The 26,091-nt window shown below is 36.8% G+C and overlaps 1 protein-coding gene across 3 annotated transcripts; it reads right to left on the bottom strand.

Annotated features, from left to right (window-relative positions):
• Window positions 1-8,830: 8,830 nt before the first annotated feature.
• On the bottom strand, window positions 8,831-25,649 carry RFC3 (replication factor C subunit 3). 3 transcript variants are annotated; one of them, XM_088792811.1, is made up of 10 exons: window positions 25,452-25,598; window positions 23,808-23,956; window positions 22,914-23,051; window positions 20,096-20,163; window positions 18,497-18,594; window positions 15,639-15,820; window positions 14,497-14,633; window positions 14,308-14,406; window positions 10,290-10,359; window positions 8,831-9,118 (listed from the first exon to the last, which is right to left on the bottom strand). In XM_088792811.1, the coding sequence occupies exons 3-10, from the start codon at window positions 22,980-22,982 to the stop codon at window positions 8,927-8,929; spliced, it is 915 nt and encodes a 304-aa protein (XP_088648937.1). In that variant the 5' UTR covers window positions 22,983-23,051; window positions 23,808-23,956; window positions 25,452-25,598; the 3' UTR covers window positions 8,831-8,926. The 3 variants fall into 3 exon arrangements, with proteins under 3 accessions (XP_088648937.1, XP_088648938.1, XP_019592172.1); XM_088792812.1 differs by having other exon boundaries at window positions 23,808-23,888; window positions 25,452-25,595; XM_019736613.3 differs by lacking the exon at window positions 23,808-23,956 and having other exon boundaries at window positions 25,452-25,649.
• Between the last annotated feature and the right edge of the window lie 442 nt (window positions 25,650-26,091).

The raw sequence follows: 26,091 nt of genomic DNA, 5'->3' as shown, positions 1-26,091 counted from the left end.
ATACTAGGAATATTTAGAGCAGAAAAATTGGCAAACGCTGCAAATCAGGACCTTTCATTCCCACCCCCCAACCCCCCAGAGCCAGCTGTTAAATATTTACCAGCACCTAGTACCGTGGCGATCTATCCCATCCATGCCAGCCCAATGCACTGGACATCATCTCTTACCACTTTCCCACTTCATGGGCTGTTCCTCCCGCCTCCTCTTGTATGTGCTTTTGTTCTGCCTGGAATACTCTGATCAGCTCCCTTATTAAAGAGGCTCTCCCTGAGCATCCTGTGTAAAACAGCAAACCGATTCTCCACCTCTACAGCACATCTGACACTCAGTATTTATGTCTCTATCATTCATCAGTCATCTCTTTGTGGTAAAATAAAATCTTCACAAGGGATGATGTCCTGCTGTATCCCTGGCGGGGGGGGGGGGGGGGAGACACATAGCAGAGAGCAGGTGCTCAATAAGCATTTCTCTGAATGGACAGAAGTTGCATTTAGTGGTCTGAATCTAAATATATTTCTCTGTATCTGTTGTATAGAAATAAGCTGCTACATCACTTATGCTGCTGAGTATGAAGTTATAGTTTTTTAATACATAAAAATTTGGCATTATAGCCACACTTTTTAAAAATCCATTGTGCCATCTGAGTGAGCCTAACCAGGAATCCACATACTCTGTCTGCTACTACTTATTTGGTGGTAGGTACAACTACATACACCACTTGGAGGAAGTAGGGGCAGATGAAAACAACACTCGGACATGAGGGGAATTGACCAGAACTTAACAACTATGTCAAAACAGAGGGAGAGGTCCAATTTACAACCACGTACCTAGGAGAAAAGTCATGCCTGACACAAGCAAGCAGCTGAGAGGAGTAGCTGCTTTAAAACAAAAGCTGGTGAATTTGTTTTTTGATAAATTAAAATGACTAAAAGCTGTATTCAGGAAACACACCTATTATCTGGACATAGGAATCATCAGCATATGTATCATTTTAAACCCAAAACTGAGTTGTCTCAGGGCAAAGAAGTGAAAAGGGGAATGGACATAAAAACAACACGTAGATACTAAACTGGTTACAGAACAAAGAAAATTAGATGGAACCACAGAAAACTCCGACCATTGCAGAACATGGAAAACAGTCAGAAAAAATGACACTGAGAAAATACTGGAAATACATTGAGAACAGAGATCAAAAGCTCAGTTTGGGACATGTTCAGTTTAAGATGTCGTATCTGTGAACAAACATCAGATAGGTGTTCAGATGTAGAAGTCTGAAATTCAGAAAGTCTGAGCACATGTAAAGGGAACCATTAGCTAACAGGCGGTACCAAAGCATGGATAAGGTCACCCACGGAGTCTTGTAAGAAAAATCAAGGATAAAGGCATAGTCCACACTTGACAGTTCAGTAGTAAGCTTGTAAGGTAAGCATTCACAGAAGTGGAATAAAAAATACAAGAGAACATTTATGTCAGGGAAGCCATGGATAAAGTAATTCAAGAAAGAGTAACTAATATTGCTGAGGTCAAGTAAAAAAAGTTCACTAGATACAGAGAAGAAATTCATTGGATGGAGACACTCACATACCCTATTTATAGACTAAATGGGTTTTGAAGTTATGGAGGGAAAACCAGATTGAAATGGATTGAGAAAATATTGGCAATAAGAACACAAATATTGTTTAGAAGTACGCAAGAACCAAAGGTAAGGCTGCAAGATGGGGATATGGGGTATATGTTTTTGTTTTAAATAAAAGACTTGAATGTATTTACAAACAATGGAAATGGCTGATAGCTTCCATTAGGCCAATCTTCCAGTAGAAAATAACTATAACCTCTGAAGAAAATATAAAAAGCAAATACTGGACAGAGAAGAAAAAACGAGAAACTGGGATGGAAACAAATGGAAGGCGAGTAAAGCATTTGGACTTTTAGCCGGAGGGCAGGCCCCAGTCTGCATTAATAAGATGGGCAGCTAAAATTCATATGGAAAATCGGGTCTCACTGGATTGAAGAACGAGAAGACTAAGGCAAATATTTGTTAAAGGAGTTGTTTAGGATTTTCTAGGTAAACAATCATTTCATCTGTTAATAAAAGAATTTCCTTCCCTCCTTGTTTCCTTATGCCTGTTGCATATTTTTCTTGCCTTATTAAACTGGCTAATGATATACATGTTAACAAACTTAGGAAAAAAATGTTCTGATGTCTACAACTTACTTTGAAGTGTAACAAAAACATAAGATGACTAAAGGATAGATGCACAGATATGTGATAAAGCAAATACAATTAAATGTTCACTGTCATATTCGCAAGAATACTGTCAATTTTTTTCAATTTTCTGTATGGTGGAAACTTTAATAAGATATGAGGAAAATCAAAACCAAAGCAAGGATCCAGTTTTGAGAGAGGGACTGAAAATATAAGAGAGGAAAAAAAAAACAAAGGGCATTGTAAGGTTTTTAGAGACAGGCCAAAATTGGGGAAATCCAAGGTACCAGTTGAAAGATTAGACTTAAAAACAGAAGTGAACAGTATCTCTATTGTAGCAAATATGAATGTACACAGACTAGGATGCATACACATGAACGGAGAGTAACACAGAATGCACACATATTTGGTTTTGGTAGCTGGCTGATAAGGAGATAAGGCTATGTGCTTTAAATGAAGCTTTGAAAAAGGGGATGTGGAGACTCGATCAGAGAAACATGGGTTTATAGGGCAGGACTGAGGCCTATTTCTTGGTTGGCAGCTGTGAATTTCTTAGAGTGGAGCCTATACTCAGCTACCTGGATCCAGTTTTGTCATCTGCAAAACAGCATAATAATGCCTAGCGCAAAGATTGTTAAATGAGAGAATGCCTGTGAAAAAAACAAGCACAGTGCCACATAAAGGTACTTAATGTGACTCTGGAAAGGCTGTATGAAGTTCTTTCCATGCCTACCATGATTAGTTTGCAGAGCTGCTCTTCAGGGAAGTTTCTTATGCTGCTACACTAGAGACGGTAACTTCAGTATTCAATCAGCTAATCAAAAAAGCTGCAACAAGCACAGAAGGTAACAAGCCACAAAGGTACCATATAGTGTTTGTAACCAGCATTAGGCTGTAATTTAGACATGAGCTAGGTTTGTAGGCACCATTATTTTTATAAAGCTACCGAGAGGAAAGTGATTTATTGTAATTCTTGCACACCATGATAAAATTGATGAAAAAAAAAATCTCATCATAATGTTCCAAATTTCCATAGGAACTGTAAACAGGAAAGAAACCAGAAATAAATCGCTAGTGAAATTTAGTTCATCACTTTAAAAAATATGTAATGATGTTTTTCTTGAGAACTCCATACAAGGAAAACCGCTTGATTTTTTTTTTTTCATTTTGTAAGAATGTGTTTCGTGATTTGGAGTGCTACAATTGGAAGTAACATTTAAATTTCTATCACTCAGTTCTGCTATAACTCAGAGTATAAAACAGACTTAAGTAAAACCACAGCAAGAGTTTTTCTTGTGATGTATGTTGTACAATTTCAAATCTTAAGAACAAATTTCCATTTATATTATAAAAACAAAATCAAAGGGGAGTAACATCAACATAATGGCAACTTAAGATATCTCTTGTTTTTGTCACCCTGGCCCCCAGCAACAAAATTCAGCATCCATCCATAGACAGAAGTGCCTGTGAGAAAGCTGTGGGATACGCTAATGGGCCAAATACACAATTCACAAAGGAAGGGCAGGAGAGGAACTTTTAAAACAGCCACAAAACAGTAAGAAGATATTAGTTAAGTCCTTACCTGTCAGTAATTACTGTAAATGTAAATGGACTGAATTCTCTACTCAAAAGGCAGAGTGGCCGGATCAATAAAAAAACGAGACCCAACTATATACTAGAGACCATTTCAACTTTAAGGACACACAGACTGAAAGTGGATGGACAGAAAAATATATCCATGTAAATGGAATCCAGGAAAGAGTAGGAGTAGCTATAATTGTATCAAACAAAATAGTTTTTAATTCAAAAGCTGTAAGAAGAGATAAAGATCATTATATAATAACAAAGGGGTCAATTCATCAAGACACAACAATCGTAAGTGTATATATATATACACATATATATACACATATATATATATGATTGTTGTCTATATATATTTACACACACACACACACACACACACACCCAACATCGAGACAATTAAATACATTAAGCAAATGCTAACAGATCTAAAGAAAGAAATAGACAATACAATAATTGCAGGGGACTTCAATATCACACTTTCAACAATGGATAGATCATCCAGGTAGAAAATCACCAAGGAAATGTTGGACTTAAATCATACTTCACATCAAATGCAACTGAGAGACATATAAGAACATTCCATCCAACAGCAGAATACACATTCTTTTCATTGGCACATAAAACATTCTCTAGAATAGATCCTATGATATCGGTCACAACCTCTTAGCCAATTTAAGAAAATGGAAATCATACCAAGTATCTTTCCCGACCACAATGGTACAAAACTAGAAATCAGCAACAGGAGGAAAGCTAGAAAACTCAGAAATATGTGAAAAGTAAACATATTCCTGAACAACCAATGAGTCAAAGAATAAATTTAAAAATATCTTGAAACAAATAAAAATGGAAACACACCATACCAAAACCAATGGAATGCTGCAAAAGCAGTTCTAAGAAGGAAGTTTATAGCAATAAACACATTAAGACAAAAGAAAGATCTCAAATAAACAACCTAACTTTACACCTCAAGAAACTAGAGCAGTAACAAACTAAACCCAAAGATAGCAGAAGGAAGGTTATAACAAAGATCAGAGCAGAAATAAATGAAATAGAGATCAGAAACACAATAGAAAAGGTCACTGAAATTAAGAACTGTTTTTTTAAAAACTCGACAAACCTTTAGTGAGACTAACAAAGTAAACAGAACACTCAAAATCATAAATGAAAGGAGACATTACAACTGATACCAAAGAAATACAAAGGAACACAAAACTACTATGTACAATTACACACCAAAATATTGGATAAATTAGAAGATATCCTAGAAACATGTAAGTTACCAAGACTGAATAAAAAATAAATAGAAAATCTAAACAGGCCAATAATGAGAAAGGAAATTGAATTGGTAATCAAAAAAATCCCAACAAAGAAAATCCCAAGACCAAATGGTTTCACTGGTGAAATCTACCAAAGATTAAAAAAAATTAACACCAATCCTGTTAAAACTCTTCCACAAAATTGAAAAGGAGGGAACACTTCCAAACTCATTTTATGAGGCCAGCATTTACTCTGATACCAAAACCAGAAAAGGACAATACAAGAAGCTACAGACCAACAACCCTGATGAATTCAGATACAATTCTCAACAAAATATTAACAAACAGAATTCAACAGAACACTAAAGGGATCACACACCATAATCAGTGAGATTTCTCCCTGGTTGTAAGGATGGCTCAACATATGCAAATCAATGTGATACACATTAACAAAATGAACGATATAAATCATAAGATCAGATCATCACCAACAGATGCAGAGAAAGCAAGTGACAAAATTCAACATCCATTCATGATAAAATTGTTCAACAAACTAGGTATAGAGGGCATGTACCTCAACATAATAAAGGCCATATATGACAAGCCCACAGATAATGTCATACTCAATGGTGAAATGCTGAAAGCTTTACTGCAAGTTTAGGAAAGCTTTAGCCTAAGCTTAGGGTGCCCATTCTCACCACTCCTATTCAACACAGTACTGGAAATCCTAGCCATAACAATCAGGCAAGAAAAAAAGAAAAAAAAAGCATCCAAATTGGAAAAGAAACTGTCTTTGCTTGACGATGACATGATGTTACATATATGAAACCTAAAGTCTCCACCAAATAACCTAGATCTAATCAACAAATTCAGTTAAGTTGCAGAATACAAACTAATTATGCAGAAATCAGTTGCATTCCTATATTTACAATGAAATATCTGAAAGAGAAAGAAAACAGTCTCATTCACAGTAGCATCAAAAACAATAAAATACTTAGGAAGAAATTAACTAAGTAGGTGAAAGATCTGCACACTGAAAACTTTAAGACTGATGAATTAAAACTAAAAAGGACACAAATAAATAGAAAGATATCCCATATTTACGGAATGGAATAATATTGTTAAAAATGACCATACTAGCCAAAGCCATCTATAGATTCAATGCAATCCTTATCAAATTTCAAACAATATTTTCGATAAAAATAGAAAAAAAAATACAATCCTAAAATTTGTATGGAACCACAAAATTTGTATGGAACCACAATAGCCAAAGAATCTTACTAAAGAACAAAGCTGAAGGCATAATGTGCTCTGATTTCAAGCTATATTACAAAGCTACAGTAACGCAAACAATATGGTATTGGCATAAAAACAGAGACACAGATCAATGGGACAGAATAGAGAGCTCAGAAATACACCTACATATGTATAGTCAATTAATTTATGACAAAGGAGCCAAGAACATACAATTGGGAATGGACAATCTTCTCAATACATCGTGTTGGGAAAACTGGACAGCTACATGCAAAAGAATGAAACTGGACCACTATCTCACACCATGCACAAATATTAACACAAAATGGACTAAAGACTTAAATATAAGAAGCCATAAAAATCCTAGAAATAATATAGGAGGATAGAAGGTATACTACTTGACATCGGTCTTGGTGATGACTTTTTTTGGATTTGACACCAAAAGCAAAGGCAACAAAAGCAAAAATAAAAAAGTGGAATGACATCAAATTAAAAAGCTCTGCAGAGGAAAGGAAACTATCAACAGAATGAAAAGGCATCCTACTAAACGAGAAAACAGTTGCACATGAGGTCTGCTAAGGAGTTAATATCCAAAATAAAGAATGCATACAACTCAACAGCAAGAAAACAATCTGATTGAAAAACGGGCAGAGGAACTGAATAGACACTTTTCCAAAAGACACAAATGGCCAAGTTACATAAAAAAACCTCAACACTCATCACTAGGGAAATGCAACTCAAAACCACACTGAGATATCACCTTACACCTATTAGAATGGCTATTATTAAAAAAAGACAAGAGGGCTGGCCCAGTGGCTCAGGCGGTTAGAGGTCCATGCTCCATGCTCCTAGCTCTGAAGGCTGCCAGTTCGATTCCCACATGGGCCAGTGGGCTCTCAACCACAAGGTTGCCAGTTCGATTCCTTGACTCCCGCAAGGGATGGTGGACAGTGCCCCGTGCAACTGAGATCATGGCATCTTGAGCTGAGCTGCCGCTGAGCTCCCAGATGGTTCAGTTGGTTGGAATGCGTCCTCTCAACCACAAGGTTGCCGGTTCGACTCCCACAAGGGATGGTGGGCTGTGCCTCCTGCAACTAGAAAATGGCAGCTGGACCTGCAGCTAAGCTGTGCCTTCCACAACTAATACTGAAAGGACAACAACTTGAAGCTGAACAGCACCCGCCACAAGTAAGATTGAAAGGACAGCAACTTGACTTGGAAAAAAGGCCTGGAAGTATACACTGTTCCCCAATAAAGTCTTGTTCCCTTTCCCTAACAAAATCTTAAAAAAAAAAAAAAAGACAAGAGGTAAGTGCTGGCAAAGACATGGAGAAAAGAGAAAACCTTGTCATTGCTGCTGGGAATATAAATTGGTACTATGGGAAACAATATGGTCATTCCTCAAATAATTAAAAACAGAACTACCATAAGATCCAGTGATACTACTTCTGGGTATAAAAACAAAGGAAATGAAAACAGGATATCAAAGAGATATCAACACTCCCATGTTCACTGATGTATTATCAATATTAATATCCCTCCTAACATGGGGGCGCTCCCAGTACTTAGCCAGCCCACCAGTTGGCCTAATATCAAAAAAGAAAAAAAGAGCAATCATCATCTCTCAACCTGAAGTTTCCCATAAGGCTAATACTGTGTTAGGCTTGTGTGTGTGTTTGTGTGTGTAGCTGTGTCTGTCAATTAAACATTTCCTGATTGTTTATCACAAAATGCTACAAGAGTTTTCCCCAATATTTAACTTGTTTAAACTTAAAACCTTTTATTTCACCTTATTGGTGTAGATTTTGAGTCCTGGTTTTGTTGCCCAAAATTAAAGAAACTGTCCAGAGCCCGTCTGTCATATATACTTGTCAAGCAAACCCTTTGTTCCAAGAACCAAATTTCGGAATAAGAAAAGTTCCAAAGGACAAGATCAATGAAACAATAGTACACTTGTTTAAAAAGTAATTTCTACAGTAACATACCTTTGTTTCAGAACTATATGATGCACATTCTTCAGGAGTCTCAAACACTTAATGAAAACATGCTTATTTTTTACCAGCCAACCTAATACCACATCTGAATCACTGAAATAAAAGCTGGATTTTTGCAGTCTCAATAGAAATGGTACCTGCAACTCTTTCCATACCCATATTATGTTTCAAAAGTAATTCTTATATTTCTTACAAAAATATAATTCTTGATTGAGGGAAAATATGACTAAAGGTAATAATCTGCCAAGCAAATTATGTACCTGTGGTCAAAAATGGCCATCTGGAGGGTAGAAAATAATCTTTGGGTTTTTTTATGTGTAAATTTCCATCAGCGCGTGAGAGATTAATTGGAAAATGGGAAGCTCAGCATTGCATAGATAACTAATTTTCAAAATAAATTAAAATCATGTTCCTGGACCCTAGTTTCTAGTGGTGTTCTTTAAATATATTTCAGTAATATAGGAGCAATAATTTAACTTAGAGGATAATGATGAACAGTACACAGAGAAATTGTTACAAAAACACAACTAGGACATGATTAAGTAGTTTATTTTACCTGCAGCTCTTCCAATATAAACTGAACATAAATGCTGATACTGAGAAATACTAGGAAGAATTAAGAATAGATGTCAGAACATCATGCCTTCCAATCCATCTTCCATAAACTTCTTATAAAGGGCCATAAATTTGGCCACAAATGCTTCCAAGTGATAAATGGCTTTGCTACCCAGCTGTAGACGATGTTCATAGTAAGCTGCCATCTGGGCTACTTCTCCTTTCAGTTGTCCATCACAATTATGTAAAAGTTCTGAGAGAAGACCCTGAAGAAAGATAACTAGTAATTAATAATTAATGAAAAAGATATTAGCTGAATGAACTTTATTTCTCTCATTCAAAAAAGAAATCTTAAGTTAAATGGTATTTAATTTGTGAAATCTTTTAATTCTTTTATATGGTCTGGTAGTCTTTATCCAAAAGCAAAAAATTATGTACCTTTTCTTTAATGTAAAATGTGGTAATTATCTACCATATTCCAAATTCCAAACATTTAAATGTTCAAGGTTGCAAAGATACAAGTACAAAGATGCTTATTACAACATTAATAATAATAATCCATAGACAACCTAAAGCTCCACCAATAGGGGTCACATTTGAAAAACTGTGATGTAGTTATACAACGGAATCCCATTTAACCATAAAATGAGTAAGGTAAATCTGTACTGTCATGTAACATCATGCTACAAGGTTGAATGAAAACACAGTGAAGAACACACACAACGCACACAGACATGCTTATTTCTATGTGAACAGCATAGAGGTTTGTTAAAACTGGTTACCCTTATGGAAACGGAAGGGCAAACCTTCATTTTTTCTTTTTTGGACATTTGGGATCATTTGAATTTTTTCATGTATTTTTAATAAATACAAATAAAAAACCTCTGCATTTCCTAACATCTAACAGTCAATCAATCCAGCTAGGCAGCTGCCAGTCTAACTCCAAAGCTGTGCTTCTAATATCCCACACAGTCCAGACTCTGCCTACTTCTTCAACCTCATTCCCACATGCCCTGAACCTCGCCAACTGATATACTTGTTCCCTGCCATTTACATGGTTCCCTTCTTTTACTCTTCCAAGTCTCAGCTTAAACATACCTGCCTGCTGACCTTCTGTAGCCCTGCCCTCCTTTATTATCATTTCACTTTGTTACTTCCTTTGTAACACATAGCATTCTGAAATCCTCTTGCTTCTTTACTTGTTTCTGATTTTATCGCACTAAAATGTAACTTCTCTGAAGGCAGGCCCTCTCCTGTCTTCAACATTCCCCAAAGGGTGCCTATCACACAGCAGAGGCTCAATGAATATCCCTGAATTAGCGAACTGGATAGAAGAGGTGACAGGTTATGTTAGCACTACAAAAGCCCTATCTATGATCACCCACTCAAAGTCCAAATTTTATGCTTTATAAACAGTTAAGATCTGAAATCAGTTACCTTCATTATTATTTCAGGAGGAATACAGTGAGTTAAAAGCTCATAGAGTCTTCCACGAACTTCAAGAAGCCTATATAAAACAAAATAATATTTTGTGATAAAAATAAGAGGTAATTTTTCCAAGTACCTACTGTGCTGTTTCACTTTATAAATTAACAATACTGACATTTTTGCAAATGGCCTATCGCACTTAGGTTACACATATAGAATCTTTTCCTAATTTCAGTTTATTTTTCTGAAAGAAAATTTTTAGAATTCTTTTGAAGTTAGACATTTGTATTCAGGGCAATTAGTTATATCAAAATACCATGAAAGTACCAGATAAAATTTACGAACTTTACAAACAGTAGAGGTTGAGTTTATTTCACATCATGAATTTTAACATACTTGAATGACACATCAAGTAATACCGTATTTTGCCGTGTATAATGTGCACTTTTTTGCCCAAATTTGTGACAGAGAAATAAGGATGCACATTATACGTAGGTGGTACTTATTTAGTTTCCCTGCAAGTTTGGGCCAAAAATCATGTGTGCGCATTATACATGGGAGCACATTATACATGGCAAAATATGGTATGTTTATTTTTTTCCCCAATAGATGATACTTAGGACATCTAGAAAAGAGTCATGAAAAGATTAAAGATCACTGTTCAATTATGCAAGTGACAAAAGAATATAAGGATTATATGTAATATAACGCTACTGCCTAGAGTGCAAAGAGAAAAAGCAGAACGGCAAGGAAACAAAGCTTTCCCGTCATAAAGGGAAAGCACGAGAGGTTCTAGGAAAGCATGGAACCAGGCTATCTAAGTGAATATGAACATTCCCACCTCTGAGCGCTTAACTCTAGACCAGTGGTGTCAAAACTTTTTTAAACGTTTTTTACCAAGGGCCATATGCGGTAAAATACACAAACAGCTGGGCCACTCACTTGAGGTGAAGTATGTATTGCCTCACCTAGTTTATTTATGTCAAGTAAATATATTTTTGGAATTTGCTACAGGCCAATTAACAATGGACTGCGGACCACAGTTGGCCCGCAGGCTGCAGTTTTGACACCCCTGCTCTAGACCCTTCTCATATATTTTTGGGAGGAAAAAGGGTGAAGGAGGGAAATACACAAGACATTTTAAAACAGTAAGAAAAAAAGTGACAAAATTCTAAATACACCTGTCTCTCTCTCTCTCTACACTCACACACACACACACACACACACACACACACTCTTACCTACCCTAAAGGGGAAAAAAAACTGTTCTGAATCTTTACTAAAACAATGTCACAGATGTTCCCTCCTTCAGATTAATCAGGGATGTGATTTATAAAAGACTTCTTAAAAGCAGTTCAAACCCCTTTCCTGGGAATTCAGGAGTATGAAGCTATGCCACAATAAAGCTTAACTAAAATTTAAAAAAAAGAAAAGCAAAGCACAACTTGCATTTTTTTGAATACCTACTGTGTGAAAGACACTGTAACAAAGAATTTAACACCTAGTCCTCACACCAGGTCTAAGTGGGTATTATCTACATTGTTTTAGGTGAAAAAACTGAGGTTCGGGTAGTTTGTGACCTGACAAAGCTGACCACAGCAGAGCCATGAGCTAAGCACAGATCTGTCTTACTCCAAAGTCCACACCCTTCCTATGTCTGACAAGGCATTTCTCTGACACCTTACTCTGTACCAGGTTCACTGCAGTCCACTATTCCTAATACCACCACTCCCTTTTACTGAAAAGAACTTGGAGTTCTGAGAGTTTAAGCTTCCATCACAAAACTCATGTAGTTGAGGCATCACTTTAATTCAAGTCTGACTCCAAAGCTCTTGATCCCTCTGGGACATGGTAGTATGCCTCAAAAATAAAACCTGATTATTAAAGCATAAGAAAGAGACATAAATGACAAATAGTATGAAGGTACTTTAATAATTATGCATACAGCTTATTTGTGAAACGTTGATTCAAGATATATTTACCTATACAATGTGCTCTAACTATATCATATGTATCGCATGCATCTCATCTTAGTCCGAGTTCATTTCTAATATGATTTAGTTTCTAAAAAATGAATATGTTATACATATACTATATTTGTGTCATTATTTCTTGGGGTTATAAGTGATTAAGAGTACAAATTCTTCTCTTAGAGAAACATGGTATTCTAGAACTGCCTCTTACTAACTGAATGTCTCTGAATAAGCAACAATTTTCCAAAATACCAGTTTTCTTACCTACAAAGGTAGTAATAATACTTTCCTCATAGATCTGTTACACGAATTGCGATAAACAGTACAAGAGTGGATAATAATCATCCACTATATATTAAGCGCTATTCAAATTATAAAATTATGACTTTTTTAAGATAAATTAAACAAAAATCAAGACTATAAATATTACAGCAAGACTAAGAGGCCAAAAATCAGAAGTAGTCATTTGGTACTGCGTGGCAATGATCAGAATGACACCAGCCTTCCATATTTCTGGCTAGCCCCAAGGCTTTCTGGAATTGAGAAATACCTTCTTATGCAGTAAAAGTGAATCAATTCCCACAATTGTTAGTCTAAACAGTGAACAGCAGCACTTCTGCATGAACAAGTTCATTTATGAGCTGCCAAAACCTGTGTGAAAAGTTGGAGGACAGGGTAGCAACAGCTAGGAGAATTAAAGAAAGCACTAATTAACGAAAATCTTAAAAATACATCTAATAATTGTTAAATATTGCAATTAGGTAAATAGAGCTGTACCTAAATCTCTTAAAAGTAGGAAACTTCAGGAAAAAAAAACAAGAAAGTCCTCTTCAGCATGGAAATATTTGATGAAAGTAAAAGACTCGTAAGACATGCTTTGTTTGAATTTTCTCTCTTCAAAGGCTGAAATTTCTTCACTTATTACCAACATTTTACAAAACTGAAAGCACACTTTTCCCCAAAGTCAAGCTTTCTTTTCTGAAAAGACAACTTATCATGTTTGGCACTTTCTGAAAACTATTAATTACTTCAACTAAAAGGACTGAATTATTGGAATTCAAAGCAAACCTTGATGAAATATGAAGTACCCAATTACGTCTGACTATCCACCTCCACTAATGTATATGATAGCCAGAGTACATGTTGTAATCCTTTCGAAAACTCGCTTATAAAAATTGGAAGTCATCAGATATAGCACCCAGGAGGAGGAACATGGTATAGTCCTCTCACGATTATGTTCCAATAAAGCTTACATTTTAGTGGTTGCACTCAGTCTGTTCTGTTCCCTAAAACAATCAACTCCCCTCTCTCTCTAAAGTCTAAAGATGGTTTCTAGTTCTGACAGTAAGGAACCTTCTCCAGGCGTCTCAAAGCTAGTGGGCTTTAAGCTGTCAATCTTGATTTGGAGAAAAGCAGACTGCTCTTCTCAAAGTTGTCATAAATCTATTAGTGGTTGAAATACTTTCAGTGTGGCCAGTACTGTATAACAGACCCACAGAAGTAAACAGAAACAACGGTGCAGCAAATGTGCCATAAAACACGTCCTAAATACCGGTATACACAAAATATTATTCCTTAACAGAACCTATCATCATACCTAAAAATCAGTAGAACTAGAAGTCTGACTCATAGTCTGGTGTCTTTCTAGCATATCACATCAATCACAAAGTTATACATTGTTCCTCTCAATGTTAAAAAAAAACCTGTTATGTTATATATTAATTTTGTTATACATTATGTCATATATTAATTTTAAGTCATCTGAGAACCTAAAAGGAAAACTGAAATTTCCAAAATTTGTTTTAATTTATGTGTTAAGTTCCACATTTACATGTCAACACTTTAATAAAAGCTATGATACCACACACAGACTACTCTGAACCACTAAATTTCTAAAATAAATCCTACCTTGTCTTTAAAAGTTTAGTATTTAGATTCAAGATTTAATTATAATTCTAAATTGCAAATGTTAGTATAAAACTGCTAAGCAAAACTCTGAATATCTGCACGACCTCAATGATCAAACTTTTACAGTCATCTTTTACACCGGTTACCTTTGTGGAGTTTGCTGACTGACAATCGCATTGGCAGTCTCCCTCAGATACACCTCCCAATCTGTTTCAGGGACTTCTTGATCTGCAGTGAAAGGATATCTACATGACAAACAGAGGACGTGACAAATTAAACGGAAGCATGCTTATTTCCCAAACTGTGTCCTGTAATAACTGCCCCCTTCCACTCACTGTTGCACTCTGCAGGTTTCACACATAAGCAAGGCTTTTCTGAGATTTCTGCAGGACTTCTCTGCAAGTCTATGAGCCAGTTGTGAAGGAAGCGTCAGACCTTCCTTCTTACACACAGTGGATAACACATGGCAAATCTACAAATAAAATGATGAACAAAGTGGGCAATCTGTCCAACAGTACACTGAGATCATTTCTGTTGATAACCTCTTCATAGACCTCCCGTTTTCCCCCCACTATCCTACCCTAACCACATGCTGCTTTAGCAGGAAGCAGGGGTCTAGTCTAGCTGTCAGAAGAGCCAGCAGCTGGCCCAGCACCTGGAGGAAGACCTAGTCCTACATCCAAGCCTGCCAACCTCCTCAGGGCAACTGGGAGGAAACAAAGGGTCCATATCGTTGGCAAGGGCAGGGCTGCCTACTAGTAGAGCCACATGGCCTGAATTCTGCACAACTCAGGGGGCATTATTTGCATGGACAGAGACATGAATAGTGCCCATAGGAGTGGTGTAACCTGGTAGTCCTGCCTGCTTTACACATCGTTTTAACTGTATTATTCCTATAATTTGTACCAGTAAAACTTAAAGTTATTTTACCACTTTGCAACTAATACAATGTCACGTATTATTTCTACTTTGCAGAAAATTGCCCAAAACCTATTTAGAACAGGAAAGCTGCTTAATTGTGAGAATTAGTATTTTTACCGGTAACTGTTAAGAATGAAAAATATACCTACACACACACACACACACACACACACACACACACACACACACACAATTACACACGTTATGTTGTTCACAGTAATGTTGGTCCCCTACCTAGCGAGTAGGTATTCCCACATTACCCCTTGCAAAATGTTTCTTCTATACTCAAGCCTCCTCCAAAGACAATTAAATCAGGTTGAGGTAGAACACACTAACTAACTAGCCTTTCCCTAATTTAGTAGAATTCTTAATACCTATTTGTTTAAGGTAAAAGACGATTTAAAGAGAACACTTTTATATATTGGTATCTGGTATTTACTACCATATGCATTGGTTTGCACATCTATTAATGATTAGCATCCAGACCATAACTGTTCCTGAATTACTGATACACTTCACTGTGTTTTTACAAAAACAAACACGTAACTTGACTCACATCTTCAATGCTGGGCGCGGGCACACGAACCGCCAGGCACCTACTACGAATAGGTGGTATGACTTTGGATGTGGAATTGCAGCACAGGATGAGCCTGCAGGTGGACATATACTTTTCCATGGTCCTGCGCAGGGCATGCTGAGCATCTTTGGTGAGTTTGTCGACCTCCGTCAACAAAACCACTGACACAGGAGAAACAAAACCAACTTTAACTTGAATAGCTCCTTCTCTTCCTCCTCATTTTTCAGACTGAAATCCTAAATAACAAGCCTCACATATTACTTTTCCCTTTGGCAAGGACATACAAAAGTTGTAGGTATAGTGAGAATTAATTTATTTTATTTGTGTTTTAAAAATTCTGTAATCAAGCCTAAGGAACTCTAGGGTACATAAAATTAAAGAGGTTACCTTGCCATAGAATTCATTTCAGCCTTCATTGTATTTATATGTACTAAAAATCATCAAGACAAGTACTGTGCTGCATTTCCCAAAAATATTTTATCCCAGCAGCACATGTCTATGGAGCATCTTAAATCTTAGCAATCTAAGGAATATGCTTTGGAGAAAAAACTGGCACAGATGTAGCCAACGAGGCAAAAGACATCTAGTCCCTTGTACAGTAAGTTTCTACCTGGCCATAACCAAGGATTGGCCTTAAAGTGTTTCAGAGTAATACCGTGTTTCTGCAAAAATGATACCTAGTCGGACCATCAGCTCTAACGTGACTTTTGTAGCAAAAATTAATATAAGACCCGGTCTTTTTTTAATATAGTATAAGACCCGGTATATATAATGTAATATAATATAATACCAGGTCTTATATTAAGTTTTGCTGCAAAAGATGCATTAGAGCTGATGGTCCGCCTAGGTCTCATTTGCGAGGAAACATGGTAAGTAGGAAGAAAATGAATCCAACCTTTGTATTTTCCATATTAAATTATTTCTAGAAGATGATGGTAGTAGCATTGTAGCATTTGAATCTCTTCCATATAAACAGATAAAACTAAAGACTCCACGACCAAAGAACCATGGACAATATTTATATCAAAATTAGGTGACAAGCTTTACCTAAGAATCCCAAATATGAGCACATGACAACAAACAACTGTGTGGGAGCAAGTGGCTGGGATCCACTAGGTTTCTGACGGCAGTTAGGACAGGAGAACCCCAAACTGCCCACAAGAACACCCTGGAAAGCATCAAGGGTCAACATGAAAACAGCACCTATAGGGCTCAAATCATGGTTGAGCACAATGGAAACTTGCAGTAAGTTTTGACACAGAAATAGACTGAAAATAACAAAACGAAGAACCCTTCCAAGATAATGCTTCACAATGAGGAGAAATTCTGGAAACAGAATCCAAATAGAACATAACAGGAAAAATAGACACAAGGACATTGATCCAGAAATCTGACAAAAGTTGCACCAAACAAAAAAGTACTACAGAACAACTAATACAAAAATAAATCTGGTAGACGAAAAACAGCAGCATATTTAAAAAAATCAACACATCATGACCAAGTGAGGTTTACTCCAGAAATTCAAAGCATAATAGAACTAAGAAAAAAAAATCATAAAACCACATTCATGGATGAAGAAGCATTTGAAAAAATTTCACACACTTTCATGTCAGAAACATTCAGTAAAATAGAAATTGATAGATTTCTTTCTTACCATGATCAAATCGATATACCTCAGGCCAAAATCCAGCAACTGACTATATGGGAAACCTTAAGGCTCTCCTTTCAGAGTCATTACAAGGAGGTCCTTTATCTCTACTATTATTAAATACTGCATTGGAGGTGCCAGCAAACACAATTAGACAAGAGGAAGTATTTAAAGCCATACAAATTAGAAAGGAAGAGGGAAAACTCTCTCTATTTATATTATAGATATGAATGTGTACCTGAAAAACCCAAAAGAAACAATGGAAAGACTATCACAAACAATAAGAGAATTTAATAACACAGTATGATATAAAATTAAGACATAAACATAAATAGCTGTCATCTATGTAAACAAAGCAAATATAAGAGAAGACTCCATTTATAGTAGCAAAAATAAATAAGTAAATGTATATTTATTTTGAAATACAGATACTGAGGAAGAAAGATAAAAATGCACCAGCAATTCACAAAACAGTATAATGAGAAATGAACAAAACAAAAAATTATCACTTACTAAAGAAAAACAATTTAATTTCTCTGCTAAAACTGACAAGGATTAAAAATAATTATCTACTGTACTGACAAACGTTGAGCAGACGTGGGCATTCCCATTACCGCTGGTGGTAGTATAATATAAACTATACCCTATTTCAGATGAAGAATTAGGCAAGATATATCAAAAGCATTAAGAGTTGCCATATTTATCATAACAAAATCTTCTATAAGAACGTATGCATATATATGCACTAAGTAATACTGGAAGGTAATGACAAAAATGTTACAATAATTATCACTGGATGGTGAAAATTATAACTGATTTTGTCTTCTTTTCGCTTAAATATTTGATAATGAAGACATAACTTTGGCCCTAAGAACAGTTATTTTTAAATCATATAATTTCTCATTTAAATGAAGTTGTTTTTCATTATTCATCTAGTTCTAAAATAAATGGGTGGCACAAAATTCAATCCCACTGGACTATAAACTCCCATGAGCAGAGATCATGCCTCTCATTCACTTTTAGATCCACCTCCCCACCCCAAAGTACCATAATGCTCGGCATAGAACAGGTGGCTATTAAATAGTTGCTAAATGGATGAAATTCACAACTTTCCACTACATTTTCTCTCATACTCACGGCTTACAATTTGAGAGTCGACCGAATAAAAAGAAATATTTTTATTACATACCTTTAAAGTCTCTTTGAGAGTTTGTTTCAAGTTGCTGTGATTGTGCCACTGTTTTCAACATCTCCTGAATTACTACCCGGTCACTATTTCCAGCATCACTATACAAAACAAAAATGATGGTAAATACACACACACACACACACACACACACACACACACTCACACACACATAAATAAATCACTTGAATGCATTATGCCCTTATTCTTAATCTATTTTAAGAAAAATGTTGACGATTTTAAGTAGTTAAAATTTTAATCAAAATTAGTAACACCTAATTACAATCACAAAACTTTAAAAGTGAGATAGTATTTTAGGGTCATTAAAAATACTAACAATATTCCAATACTCAATTACAATTTAATTAACATCACTGAAAACACCAAATATGTTCTTTTAAGTTTATTGTTATTTCTTTTTACTAACTATATAGTAATGAACAGTTTGTCCAATCTTTTACCACTTCTGTACACACTATAACACCTAATTACAGCTAATTTCTTAATTATGGTTACTCAAAATATAAAAATATCTCTTTGAAACACAAATTTAATCTCCATTCCTCTTCCCCACCATCAAAATTCAAAGGTTTGAGAAAGAACAAGCCTAGACAAGTCTGCTGCCAGCACTAGCATGGAGCTGATGCCCTCAGCAAGGGAATTGGGATAAACAAAGGGAGTTTAAGATACAAAGTCAGAACTCTGTAAGCTGTTAATTATAGCCATTGTCTATCATTTATACCCACATTATTGCTTTAGCATTTAAGTCACGCACCTCACAAACCAACATAAGTCACCTGGTTAATTTAGGCTGAATGTCAATTTCAAACACCTGAAACACAATCAGCTTCATCTCTAATTGACTATTCTTGCTACAGAGGAACTCACAATGAGAAAAAGAGGGCAAAGCAATCAGCTTTACCCTCTTTTTCTCTTTATTCTCCCAGTCATCAAGTCTTTCTCAATTTACTACTATTAGATCAGTATAACTCTGTTCTCCTTCAAGAACCTATTAGACCCCATAAACGCCGGAAGCCTTACGGAACTTTGCTCCCAGTACAATCATTTCTACACCATCTGACTTAAGCGGTACTTACCTGCTATGGCACGAGTTGTGAACGTGCCGACCAACAAGATCCTAATCTTAGTATCTCATGATAGATAAGATAGACGTTGGTTGGTGGGTTATAATAATACTTGAAACAAAGGAATGGGAAAGATGTAGTTCCCCAAATTCACCTTGTGAAATATTCACTCCAGACATTACAAACATTTTAGACACACCTTGCTTCATCAGTTCTGAGTGAGTCAATTAAAACAAAACAAAACAAACAAAAAAAAACACACCTTACTATGTAATGTACGTCATGTAAAACACTGAACTCTGCAGAGCAAGAAAACTATTAAAATTATTTGACTGAGGGGTCTGAGAGACAAGGCAAAGTGGAAAGGATCTAGGCTATTTCACACAGGGGAGTTTCACTTTTATCTGTTTTATATACTGTGTTTCCACACAAGATATTATTTCAAGAAAGGGTTCTATAAAAAATGTCTGAACACGACTATTCTAAAAACATTTATTTCTATACAGTAGCAACTTACCTGGGATTAACTTCAAGGTGGTAATTGCTTGCAATAGTGCTAATTTCAATTTTCTTTTTAGATGGAGTCTGTGGACAAAGAAAACAGATGTTTTTAACGTTTACTTATTGGCTATTTCTCCTCTTTTCTGTATTTCACTGTTTTTATTACATACAAAATTTATGCTTACTAAAATAAAACTTTAGAGAACCACCACTAATGTTTTAACTTCATTAACCCCATTCTTTTCTTAGTGTGCAGGTAAACATATATGCACTTATATAAACTGGGTCATACACAGTTTTTACTGAGGTTACATTTTTCCTCTACCTCCAGAAATCTCCAGTTCCTCCCCAATTATCAGCAGATCATCTTTGTACACAATCTGCATATGTCCTTACACAACCTTTTCCATAACACACAAAAATAAACACAAACATATTTCAATATATTTACATAGAATGTTAGTGTTTCTTGTAAAAAAAATAAGGGACAATCATACATGTTTCTCTGTGTTTTGCTTTCCCTACTTAACATATATCTAGGCAGTCCCTCTCAGGCTGGTATAGGGGGTGATAGTTGCATATCAACCTCCAACACGGATGTCCCAAAGCTAAGTCAGACCTGACAGGCATTTTGAGTCTTGCTTTTTGCCATCTCAATTCCATCATTAACATCCTTGTACATGTGTCTCATGCACTGTCCTCATTTCTATGTAATAGATTCCCAATAGAGAATCTGCTAGATTTAAGATGTTTTCTGATCTTTAGTGAGTGTGAGTGTAAGTGTGTGAGTGTGTGTGTGTGTACAGCCTGCTTTCCACAAAAATCTAGTCAGTCATTTTTCCCACGAGCAATTCAGTCTTCCCAGCATCCCCCATCTACAGTAGGTTTTCCACACCTTCAATCTTTGCCAAGTTGATGAGTTTATAATATATATAAGTAGTAGTACAAGATACATACGATAGTATATTACATGTATGATAGTATAATATATATACTATGTAATACTTACACTGCTTCTCTTCAACTATCACAAAGGTCATCTTCAAATGTTTTCTGGCCTTTCATATTGCTCTTCTGTGACTATTTTTTATTCCATTTTCTAACAGGTTTTTAGTCTTTCCACTGCCAATTTGTAAAATCTCTTCCCTAACACGTTCCTTTCAAACATTTTTTGACAACCATTCATTTTTCTAATCATTTTGTGTATGTTATCATCTATCAAACTTCTAAAATTGATATATATATCCAACTATATATTTCTTTTCTTCTATAGCTTCCATGTTTTCTATGAAATGGTATTCTTGACCTACTGGCTGTTTATATAGTCTAAGGAATTTTATGGTAAGAAATTTAGTGTTTAACATTTAAATCTTTACTTCATCTGGAATTTATCTTTATCAACTAGGTACCATATAGATTGAACTTTCTTTTCTTCTGGGTAGATAACTAGTTATGTTAGCACATTGTGTTGACCCATCCTTTCCCTACTGATTTGATATACATCCTGTCTTATTTCTGGGCTCTGTTAAATTTCACTGATCTAATTCTCTGTTCCCATCCTATACAATATTGACTACCGTAGCTTTACAATATAATTTAATACCTGTTAACTCAAGTCCCACGTCACAAATCTTTTTTATAATTACTTTAGCTAGTCTCAGAAATGTATTCTTTCATATGTACTTTAAGATAATTTCATACAATCAAAAAACAAGTTGGATTATAACTGAATTTCATTGAAATTTATACTGTAACTTGGGAAGAACAGACACTTAAATATCCAGCCACCCATCTGAGAACATGCTGCATCTTTCCATTTTATCAGTTCTTGTTTTTTGTCCATTTATTTTCTAGTTTACTTCCTACAGATCCCACACCTTTCTTGTTAAATTTGTCCCTGCATATTTTATAAGAATATACCACCAAGATATACCTCAAACTCAATGTGTCTTAACACAAGCTAATCAACATTAGCCTAAAATCTATTTATCCTCGTAAACATTCAATTAACAGTACTACCTACCATCCCGTCACTAAGCACACATATTTTCAAAGTCTGATATGTACATGACAGCATACCAGGGGTTATGAAGGCCATGCAAATAAATATGCCATGTCTCCTACATAATTTCAAAACAAATACAATCTTATCAAAGTAAAAGATGTATAAACAACTATAATAAGGCAAAACAAAGTAAGTACTCAAAAAGTATAAACTGGGTTATAAAAGGAAAAATTAATTCTAATGGAGTTGGGGGCACTGTGAGAGGAGACATTCCAGCTCTATCTTAAACATGACCTACAAGGGAAGAGAAGGAAGAGGCACCACATGGTATGAGGCTGGAAGCTCAGCCAGGGCGAGTCACAGGAACGCTGAGTAGCCCACAGCCTCCTGCCACATTTCCTAGTCAGTCAGCTGCCGAATCTGTACCAAGTTGCCTGATTCCACATTTAAAATTTTCCTCAGAATCATTCCCTTTCTTTCCATACCCACTATGGCTTTCAGAACAAAGAACTTTAAAAACTTGAGTTCTAGTTTCAACTGAGCCACTGATATCCTAGATAATCTGAAATGAATCTCACCACCTACATTTTACCCCAAATTGTCTGTTGCTAATATTTCCTAACATAACTGAATTTGGTCTGGTTTTAATAGTTAGGTCTCTAAATCAGTAGCTGTCAATCCTGTACAGCATTATCTGTGAAATTCTTACTTAAAATCACACAGTGGGCAGCAACTGGGGGGGGGGGGGGGCCGGAGAAGGGTGTACGCATAGATGATGACTGAAAATCCCTATAAATATATGGAGTAGGCCTCAAAGTGAAACGCTTACTGTGATGGTCTGATGTTCAATTCTCAATTTTTCCACTCCAACACCATAAAGTTCACGTAGAATACACATAATTCTTGTCTTTTTACCAGCACCTGACGGTCCATACACTAACAGATGAGGAAAGTCACCACACTGCACCTGGAAAATAAAGGACAAGGCATTTTTCCCTAATCACACAACTGTTGTAGGTAGAATTAAACTACTTTTTAAGTATCAATATTTTGCACCTCTACTACGAAACTTCAAATATGTGTGTATGAGTATACATATAGATTTTAAAATTAACTCTGGAATGTTGATTATTCCTTGGCATTAATTATAGATAATTATATGCCTAGCATAGCACATGCAAGATACAACACCACATGCTAGAAAGCAAGAACTCCCAAACCTGGCTGACTGTCAGAATCTCCTAAAGAACCTTTTAAAATAAACGACTGACTGATAACTGGACCCCATCCATGAGATTATGATTCAATAATTGAGAGTAATGCCTGTCTTAGTTTGGGCTTCTACAAATAGTCCTTTTGATAAAGAACTGAGTGCACCTGGTTAACTTGGGAGGTAAAGGAAAACTTTGCAGGGAAACAAAGAAAGGAAGGCAAAGTGTGTTACCAACTTAAATACCCCTCTGAGCACCAGGGGCTTGGTCCTACTGGGGACACTCTTGAAGCCAGTGTTAAAATCCATTAGAGTTAACCCACTCAAGGGGTGCAGGCGCTGCAGTCTGATGCGCTTTCTCATCAATCCTTTATTGAAGCTCAATTGGGGAAGTGGATGGGGGGGAGGGAGGGCATTAATTCCCAAGCCTTCAAGTCAGTTTGGGGGTGTCAGCAAGAGAAAGCCTTTAGAGAGTGGAAACCGGGGGCTGAAAGTCAGGCTGTGTGCACTTATAAGGGAAGAGCAGGGGGTGAAGGAGGGCACTGACAGCGCTGCACACAGTACAAGGTGGTGTGATTCCGATGATCAGTCAGGCTGAGAAATCAGGAACACGAAAGCCAGAAAGGTGACGAGAACACGTTTGTGCTTCAGGTGTATGAATTCTTGTGGAGCAAAAGTTTTGTGAGCAACCGTTATAGAAAAAAATGAAGTATCTTAACAGAAGTGCTTATTCTAGTATATTTTAATACTTTGTAAACTCATCTATCTCTGGCACTGACAAAGAGGCTCAAGGAAAGGAACTACTCACCTAATACAGTGCATGGAAAATAGTATGCTCCACCAATACTTGTTGCCTTTGTTTTTAAAACTTTGATCTAACCATAATGAAATGGTTTATAGTTTTATTAAATTATAGATTCAACAGTAAACAGGTAAACAGTTTTAAAAGCAAAATAAGGCCAATACAGTTTTTGTCCAAAATATTTATTCCAAGTTCTGTTAAAATAAAATGGCCATAGACAATAAAGTAAAATGTATCCTATTTCTAAGAAAGTCAAAGTGAAAGCTATTGTGAGAAAATGCAATCTGTCTATAAGTGAAGTGTACAGCTGTCATAGGTCTATTTTAAATTAGTACAGATGCAGTAACAATAACTAAAGAGGAAGAAACCTATCTCACAACACTATCAACTTTTCCAATGACTTCCGTATTAGAGGATGAGGTTCCTTTTATATCATTTGTCATTTATAAAAATTACTGAACAAATAGTACCAGTAATTCTCAAAAGGGTGGGTAACAAGAGACCAGAGTGCTGAACGAAAACACTTCCATCCACATACGGTACTTTTAGATCCTTAAAAGGAGTGGAGAAATGGCTTCCACAGACACTAGATATTTTCCCCCTAACACCTTTCTTCCCTCATTCCCTACAAACTTGTTTGCTTTTCACAAAACACTACTATTCTCCACTTATCAACTACAACATAAAAATAGGCATCAGGATGGGGGAAATTGTTTTCCACAGGAATTAAACTCAAGGAAAACCTAATTCGACCTATTTTAGGGACAGAAATGACCTTAGAAACTAATAAGTCCAATACCCTCCTCTTTGTAAACGAGGACAACGATACTGAAATTTTAAGTCTGTTAACAAGTGAGTCAGATGATGTCCCTTATCTGCTCGAAACCCTCCAATGGCTTCCTATCTCACTCTGTAGGATTTACTGGACCTGCAAAACACACACACACACAACCATTCCCATCCCTCTTCCCGCAGGCCCACCCACTACCCAGCTACACCGGCCTCCACGGGCTCCCAGGACAGGCTGTGCACACTCCTGCCTCGGGGAGGTCGCACTTGCTGTTCGCTCTACCCGTCCCACTCTTTCTCCAGACTTCTTTACCGAGGGCTTCCTCACTCCGCTCAAGTCTTGGCTCAGATAACAGCTCTCAGTGAGCCATTCCTCGTTTACAAGCACAAACCCCGTCCCGCACTCTTTCCCCTTCCCGGTTTTATTCTGCTCCGCAGCGTCCGTCACCTTCTGTGGCGGCGGGGGAACGCACCCTTCCTCCGGGGCGCGAAACCGCGAGCTGGGGGCCTCGGCTGTCCCCGCTCCGCGCACGCCCCCCCCGCCCCGACCCGTCCCGCCGACTCACCAGATTGCGCAGCTGGGCCGCCTGCTCCTTGTGATAGTCCAGCCGCCCCAAGGAGCAGGGCCGGTATTTGTCCACCCAGAGGCTCATGTCGGCTCCGGTTCCCGGGGTCCGACGCTTGAAAGTCCCGCGCGCCGCGCGCCGTACACCCGGCACAAAAACAAGTTTTCCCGCGAGCTCCAAATCTCGCGACGTCACTACCGGCCGCGGGCACGTAAGCGACTCAAGCGGAAAGACTACGGAAGCCTAATGCAGCCAGAATTAGCCGCGGCGTTGGTGCCACGTAGCTCTTAATGTTGTTTTATTTAATCATTTTCCCCTTGTTCTCACCCGGTGCGATAGTCCAGGAACTATTGAGCAAAAGTGGAAGTTTGGCTTTGATAGTCTAGGCGTCAACCTCCGGGTACCTCAGAGAAGCCACTCTCCTCAATTAATTTTGGTCATTCATTCATTCACTCCTATGTCCTACAGAAACCTATTATATTCGGTTGCTGCATAAGTAATTGCGGTTTAAAAGGTTAAAAATAATTGCAAAAACCGCAATTACTTTTGCACCAACCTAATACAAAATATTTACTGTGTGGAGCTTTGTTCTTGACACAAGAATATATCCTGTTTGGCTCTTCTCACTAGACAGGCTCCC

This window comes from Rhinolophus sinicus, chromosome 16 (genome assembly GCF_057876585.1).
Source record: "Rhinolophus sinicus isolate RSI-liver-muscle chromosome 16, RSI-T2T, whole genome shotgun sequence".
Taxonomy (NCBI): domain Eukaryota; kingdom Metazoa; phylum Chordata; class Mammalia; order Chiroptera; family Rhinolophidae; genus Rhinolophus; species Rhinolophus sinicus.
The sequence above is the reverse complement of the archived record's forward strand: the minus strand, read 5'-3'. Positions and strand labels throughout refer to the sequence as shown.